General features: G+C 45.3%; 1 protein-coding gene across 1 annotated transcript; it reads left to right on the top strand.

The window, feature by feature from the left end:
* The first annotated feature begins 6974 nt into the window (after positions 1-6974).
* LOC120665741 lies at positions 6975-7924 on the top strand. The gene has a single exon (XM_039945402.1). It carries the CDS (start codon positions 7041-7043, stop codon positions 7575-7577), a length of 537 nt encoding a protein of 178 aa, XP_039801336.1. The 5' UTR covers positions 6975-7040; the 3' UTR covers positions 7578-7924.
* The last annotated feature ends 307 nt before the right edge of the window (positions 7925-8231 follow it).

Genomic DNA, 8231 nt, shown 5'->3' with positions numbered 1-8231 from the left:
CGCAGCACCACCACCGCCACCATAGCCACCAAGCGCCGGTCGCCGCCGTGGAGAGCCATCCACAGGACGCCACTACCCTAGGTGAGCAGGTGAATCGAGTTCCCGGAGCCCGTGATGCTTTCCCCTCCCCTTGCTCACTGCCGCGCCTCTGGGACGCCGGCCCGAAGCTACCGCCGCCCACCACCGCCCGCCGTCGCGGCCAGACCGCCCTGGGACCACCCCGCCCGAGCTGCGGCAGGGAATCGGCCCCGTGGGCCTCCCTGACCCTTTTCCCCTTACCCCGGAGCCGCCCCGAGCCCCTGGCTGCTGGATTCGGCACCGCCGGCGAGCCGCCTCCCCCTCCCCTATTTCCCAGCGCGAGGGGAGGAAGAGGACAGGGCATTATGCCCAAAACCCCCTAGCCTTTCCTCTATTTAGTAAAGAAACCTCCCACCTTTTGCCTCTTTGCAAAGAAAACCCTGCTGCCCTTTACTCTATTTTAAAATAAACCTTCTCCATAATGCTAAATATAACCTTGACCCTCCCCGAATAATCCAAATAGTTTCTAAATTACAAACCAAGCCCCTGCCTTCTCAATTATAATTACAAATAAGTCCCTGGACCCCTGTTTAACCCCTAAACCATCTTGTAACCTATCATTTCATGCACCAAACGAACTCTGATCGGCCCGGAACTCTACCACGCCTTTCTTAACCTAGTTTTGGCCATGCCATTACGAAACCACCCAAAAATATTACTCCGAACTCCATATCTTAATTACTTCCGATTCGAGCTCAACGATAAAACCTTTATTTCTTTTTCTTGATTGTGTGTTTGTTTGTACGTGTCGTAGACCACGGTGCGAATGAAGGAGAGACCATTGACGAGCAGTACTGTGAGCCCATGAACGAGAACCAGATCCACGACCCCGAGCCCGAAGGACAGTGCTTCGACCAGGACCTCCCCGAAGGCTTCGAAGACGGCAAGTTCAATCCCATCCTTTGATGCATGTTTCTATCCTAGTTTTCATAAACACAACCCAATGGCCTGCTTTATAAAATTGCATATGTTTTGCTTGCATAAAAATACGGTTGGATAGCCACCCCTTGATTTGTGATGACCATTCCTTGACTACCTAGATTAATGTTTGATTTTGCTTGGACGTTAATCGATATTAGAACGCTTAGGACTTTACTCATAATACGATTTATTTTATAAAGAAAATGTGTGCGTATGTGGGATGGGATAAATGTGGTGTTTTTGTAAAGAAAGTTTAGACGGGATGGATGGCATTTCTACGGATTTGCCATTTGGTGTGCTCGTGCCAGTGTGGCAGGGCAAAGAAGGGGGATATCCATCTTGTCGTGTCTAAGGACCAAGTTGGTGTGTCGTCTCACCTAACTCCACTATCGTGCAAACCACTCGATCGTTGAATGGGCAACGGCTTAGCATAAACCCCACTAGTTGATGTGATAGCCATTAGGAGGGCTGAGAGCAACGGGTGACCAAGGAGAAGGGATATGTTCAGTGTGACTTATACTCCGGTCGTACCTCAGAGATAGGTCGATGACCCCTTGGTGAATCCCGTGATGGCGAATCAGGTCTAGCTAAGGTGGGTAATGGCTATGTCGGGATCTACACCGACACTTCGGTGCTCGTGTTGTGGTACCCGCTTGTGGGTAAAGTTGCACACCTCTGCAGAGTTAAAAGCTATTCGAATAGCCGTGCCCACGGTATTGGGCGAGTTACGGTGTGGTCACATAACTAGTGTTTCTTTGGGGACGGGCTAGCGTGAGTTGTTTTGAAAATGTGTCCGGCAGTTGTGCCGTGTGTTACGACGGACGGGGAGTCCGGTAGCAGGTTAAAACTTGAAACTCCGTGTTACTCAATACAAAAACTGGTTTCTGAAATGTTTTCTGCTAAATAAACCCCTGCATGAAATTTATTTCTGCAAATTAAACCGAAACCTTACCCTTGATTTACCTGTGCATATTATTCTGATATAACCCCCTCCGTGGGTGTGGTTGAACTTGCTGAGTACGTTTGTACTCACCCCATTCTTACTTTTTACAGAGGAAGACCCAGACTTCGTACCAGACGACGCCGAGTAGGGTTATCGTTCTACACCCAACCTTGCCTGTGGAACCGGCCTGTTCAAGATGTTTTCGCTGACGCAGTACTCTGAGCCCGAGCTGGATCCCATGTGGGTCGCGCTCTGGTGTTATGTCGTAGCTTGGTTACTGGTTATCATCATCTGTATCGAGTGTCCTCCTCGGAGGTTTGTACAGTAATGAACCATCTGTTGTAATAAATGTGGCATCAGCCTCCTGGGACTGATGTTTGTATTACATTTAAGTTCTCTCTTATAAGGGGACACTTCATTAGTAGAACTGGTTTGTCTGGAAGAGGGGATGGGAGCTATGGGCAAGGCGAATGGGCTAAGTTCCTTGGAAGTGGCACAGCTCTCCGCAGAAGCTAGTAGATGAGATCAGTTAGGAGTTATCTTTTTGTTCTTTAAAGTGAATTGAAGTCTACACCATTCCAGCAGTAGCACCAAACACTATGAGCTATGGTTTTGAGCTAATCCTGTTCCTCTAGATGAAATATAGAAGCCAAGCTCATCTTTATGAGCTATTGTAAACAGCAGTCAAATATGTTATTAGTTGGTATGTTTGTTGCACTAAACGATAATTTGTGAGGAAGATGTACCTTTAAGTTGTGTATTTTATAAATGAAATTTTTATGATGAATGAATCATTGAAGTTCAATGTGGCATTTGTACATCAGTATTTTTTTTTAAAATTCACACAAAGTAGAGCGTCGGACGATCAGTCGGTAAAAGTGCGTCCGTCGGCAAAACTTATACCGACGCCACTTACAACGAGGCGTCGGCACACATCTATACCGACTGATGGTCTGTCGGTACAACGGCTTTTACCGACGGACCATCAGTTGGTGTAGCGGGGCTGTGGTATAGTGATTGTACAGATATATAACGGAAGATGTGAGCTTAGGATTATAAGCATTTAAACAACGCCTTTACTTTTCAAAATTTTAATATTGTCTAGCTTCATTATATTGATCGCAAACGGTTTGCTCTTACTTCAATTGTATTTCTTCAAGTTCATTCGTTTTCTCGCTCGTCGATCAATGCAACTTCTTTCATTAATCTAATTCATCAACAAGTCCAAGTAAAAGAAAAAAGAGCATCTTTAATTAGCCCTACTTTGGGGTGATAGTAAACGGAGAAGAGTGGAGAAAGGGCTGCTGCCCCTCTCATCACAGGCCACGTTACCTCTTGGTAGATACGGGTCACGTGAGAACAATGCAAGTAGCTTTCCACGTGGTTCACGTGCGCACACAAAACCATCTTGATGGCGAGAGTATTTAGGAGCATCAATCAGCTCCATTCCTCTGAGATTGCAGTGTCCTTGTGACACCCCGGTGGCAGACAGTCGGGACGTGCCACCCGTCGCGGCTCCACACTCACCGCTGGTCCCAACTGCCACCACCTACCGAGTTCACGCCATATTGAATTGAATCAGCCAGAATCTATTAGGATGAAAACGATTGGTGAAAGGTTCTCCCCTGTTCGGCTGGGGGAAAAAAAAGCCAGGCCAGCGGCTGGAGCTCGTTTATTTTCTGCAGACAAAACATTGTAGCTACAGACGGAAGAAGCGGTTCGGCTTACAGTGGTAAATAAGCCACCAACGGTGGCTGCTCAACCCAGCTGAAAAGGGTTCTCTCACTTTCATTTTAATATTTTTTTATTAAAAACAAAAACGATATGATATTACCGGAAACGAAGATGACATCAATATTACGGTAATTTCAAAAACGAAAATATCCGAGAACACATTGATAATGATGGAAACTTATCGAAATGATATTTTAAAAAAAAGATAGATATATCGAACCATAGAGCATAACTCTAACTATATGACTTGACACATTTCTTGCGCAAATAATGATGGTTAAGATATTATTCCAAGTATCCATCCATCTATAATATGTATCTCATTTCATAGTACTAAAAATTTAGATAATAATCCTACAATCCTAGAACTATTCAGAGTCCTATAAATTCAGGTTGTTAAGTTGTGATTTAGGGTTAGGACAAATGAGTCATGACTCTCTAAAAATATAGATATAACATTCTAAAAATATAAATAGTAGGTGTTGGTATTGTACGTGAATATGATATTTCTATTGGTAAAATACGGTAGAAATATCCAAAAATACAATAGTTCTCGAAAACGATTTGAGGATGCTCAAATCATTTTCGTTTTCACTTTCATATTATTTTACCATTTTTATTTTTTATTTTTGATAATTATTTTTATTTTCATTTAGCCATGAAAGTCGATAAATCTCGAAAACCATTCTTGAAAATAAAAAATTACCATTTTCGTTTTCATCCCTGATATGTAACTCCAGTAACGGATCATAATTATAATAATCTTTTCACAATTCAACTTGACATTTATATATTTTAACTCAAAATTGTATAAGATTAAAACTTGTTCCTTTTAAAGTCCGGCCTTTAGATTATTTAGGCTAAATTTCAAGATTCTTTACCACATCTAAGCGCAGTTGCGCCTCTTAATTTATTTAGTTGCTATTTGAGTCTTGTATAGTTTTTTTTAAACCGGAAGCTTTATTTATTTTAAGGTTGTTACATCAAGGTAATAGAACATCCTGAGATTCCTCCGGACTCTGCCAGAAGGCACACAACTCAACGTAAAAGATCAATAGAAAGTTCAAGGCACACTAATGACTATCAATTCGAAGACTAGACCGCCACCCATGTGCTCGAGTAAAAAGCTTCTTGGCCACGTGTGCCAAATACTGAGAAGCCACTACAACGACTTCCTGGGAAGAAGACTTCTGCAGGACAACCCAAGTACATAGCCAATGCATAGTTAAAGAAATAACATGCAAAAAAGAAGTGTGTTTGTCTTCAAAGATAAATGCATTTCTACATAGCCACAAAGACCAACATAAAGCTGATGCTCCCAAAATGATCAAAGGTTTTAAGTTCGACCGAATTCCATCTAGCCAGTGCCCAAACATATCATCCACACTGTAGGTATAGGAAGTCCCCAAGCTGCATAAGTTGTAGCCCAGCCTAGACGAGCGAACCGACAATAAAAAAATAGATGTTGTATCATTTCATTCTCATGATAGAAGCAACACTACTGGTTACCTTGTTAGTTCCTTTTGGTCAAATTATCTTTTCTTAGAATAACACCTTTCAGACGGTACCAAAGAAAAACTTTGATCTTGAGTGGGGTTTTTAATTTCCAATTGGGAACGCTTTGATGAATCAGAACAAGATAATGTGATTTTACTGAAAATTCACCCTTTTGATTTAATGTCCAAATAAATTCATCCTCCTCCGATCCTGACTTAAAACGACAATTGTAAGATGTGAAAGAAGATTATTCCACATTACAAACTTGTCGCTAGGATCCCTCCGCCAGGATAAATTAGGTGGATACGCACTAAGATTATTGTATAGCTTTATAAATTGAAGAAGAAACCAATTCATGAACTTGAAGAGCTTAAAACATGGGTAGGCTCTACATTGATCGATCAAGTCTTTTGTTGGCTTGGAAATGGGAATACGTAAGTTTAAAATTCTGGCTTCATCACTATGTAATTTAGAGCCGGCTCAAAGCTTTCACCCTTAGTGAATACGTAACCCGTAGAAAACAAAAAGTTCGCAACACACCCAAAAATCGGGGGCCACTAGCTAGCGCTCACGGGCTGCTACATGTAGCGGCAAATGAAGAGGTACCCTCTACTGTTTTTTTTCTTCCTTTAACTTCCTCATCTTTTTCTCTTTCCTCTTTCTTCTTCTTCTTCTTCACACAATAGGCACCCCCACCGTCGACCACCACCGCCACCCGCGGCCGGCAGCGACTCGCCGCCGCACCGCTCCGCCCGCCACCCGCCCCCGCTGACCTCCTCACCGCCCACGGCCGCCGAATCCCGCCGCCCCCGCCGCCGGCACAAGCCCAACGGATGTCCTGCCTTGCCCCAGCCAGCGGCGCTCCCGCGCCGCCACACCTTCCGCCGGCCGAACAGCCACCACCGCTTGGCCGCCGCCCGCCCCGACCTTCTCTCTATGTCCGGTGACCATGGAGCCGCCCCCACCCCCGGCAACCTGGAAACCTAAAGGCCGCCACCTCCCACCCTCCCTGGCCGCCCCCTCCCCCAACCCCCAGCTCGCCCAGCAGGCAACGGCGGAGACGCGCCGTGCGCCTACACGCGCGCCGTCTAAGGAATTCGCCAAAAATCCAACATCCCCTACACCCGACTACAAGGTTTGTAGTCACATAAAGCTCTTTTTTTTTGAAAAGGAATAGAAAGCTCAATTACCAAGCGTACACGTGCTCCTTCAATCTTAGGGACACGATAGGCTTGCGTGTGTAGATGCTAATCCCTGTTGAAGGGTGCAAGAATATTCTTGAGCTTGAGCATGAAAGGATGCCATGTACTAATCTGGCTCCCACAAAATAAAGCCATCTCTGTTTGGCTTTAGTTGGCCAAGGTTGGGAGCTACATATAAAATTTCCGGAACAATGACATCCAAATTTGAGTCTGTGCTTATATATGTACGGTCTATTCAAATCTTGATGAATGTTGCTACATGGCAGGTGAGGTGGAGAAAAAAATACATCTTCTATTTATGGTAGTCAAGAAGGAGAGAAAAGTACCTCTTCTGTTTCAATACATGTTGGGTAGTGCTTTATTGTTGTCTATTTTAATTTTTTTAAAAAAATCAAAATAAGATAAAGGAAAATTTTGAAACTGATTTCATTCCACTTAGTCTAAACTGATGTCAACTTTTCGATGTTAAAAATTCTTCCCTTTTGCTATCAGATTCTTTGCCATGAGTCGGTTGGATTAGCTGAGCAGGCTGTGTAGGACCCGGCGTTTAAGAACCGACACACTGCAGACTACACTAAACGCACCCCCCCCCCCCCCCCCCCCCCCCCAAAAATCTCCAAAACCAAACCAAAGCCTCACTCCACCGGTCTCCTCCCAAATCCGCCATGCTCCAGCTCCAGCACCGCCGCCTCGTCCTCCTCCTCGCCGTCGCCGCCACGGCCGCGGCGGGCGGCGCCGCCTCGGCGAAGCCCACCGCCTACCAGGCCCTCGCGGACTACGACTTCCCGCCGGGGATCCTCCCCAAGGGCGTGGTCGCCTACACCCTCGACAACTCCACGGGCGCCTTCACGGCCACGCTCGACGCCTCCGCGTCCGGCGCGGGCAAATCCGTCTGCGAGTTCTCCATCCAGGGCTCCTACTCGCTCCGCTACCAGACCAAGATAACCGGCAAGATCAAGCCCGACCACCTCTCCAACCTCCAGGGCGTCTCCGTCAAGGTCCTCTTCCTCTGGATCAACATCGTCGAGGTCACCCGCCGCGGCGACAACCTCGAGTTCTCCGTCGGCATCGCCTCCGCCGACTTCGGGATCGAAAACTTCCTCGAGTGCCCCACCTGCGGCTGCGGGTTCGACTGCAACGACCTCCTCATGCTGAAACCGGGGGTCGCCACCGCCAAGCTGCGCCTGCGAGGTGCGTTTTAGAATTCCGCTTCTGCAGAGACAATGATACTGCTGCTCTAAGCTACTACTGCTGCTGGCGATGTACTCCGTATGTCTTAGACTCTTATTAGTAGATGCGTTAATAAAGAGAGGAAATTTGAAAGGTCCCAGCTTTTAGATGTGGGATGGAATAGCAAGTTCAGTACTCGATTTCATGTTTCGCCAATGTTTCAGACAGTTTAGGGGCAACTGAAGAAGCAATTTAAGACCTTTCAAATATTTTTATTATGAGTCTACGGCAATTATGATCTTTCCCTTGTCATGTCTGCGGCATGTGAATGAATATTTAAGTTGTGGTTGTTGAATCTGATGGTTATGGATGTTGTGCTGTTACCTGTTGTGGTTGGTCATTGTAAACTTCATTAGTTTACCACTTCCATGAAGTCTGTCTCCAGACGTTGAGATTTGAGAAAGCTTAAATCAGTAATCTTTTACTTTACAAGAACAACACTTCCTTGGTACCATGATTCCAGAAGGAATGAGGGTTCAAAATTCCCCCCTAAAAAAGGAGAGTAATGTTTGCTATACAACATTATTGTTGCTACAGGGATTTCAGCAGCTAGATTTACCTTCCTTTGGGAATCTACAATTTTCTTCAATAAGCAAGGAAAATTTCTTAGTATAAAACACTATTAC

The sequence above is a fragment of the Panicum virgatum genome, chromosome 3N, assembly GCF_016808335.1.
Source record: "Panicum virgatum strain AP13 chromosome 3N, P.virgatum_v5, whole genome shotgun sequence".
NCBI lineage: Eukaryota > Viridiplantae > Streptophyta > Magnoliopsida > Poales > Poaceae > Panicum > Panicum virgatum.
Note: the sequence above shows the minus strand (reverse complement) of the source record. Positions and strands in the feature narration are given on the sequence as shown.

Coding starts and splice junctions, on each gene's coding strand:
- LOC120665741 (XM_039945402.1), top strand. CDS start 7,041: ATGCTCCAGCTCCAGCACCGCCGCCTCGTCCTCCTCCTCGCCGTCGCC.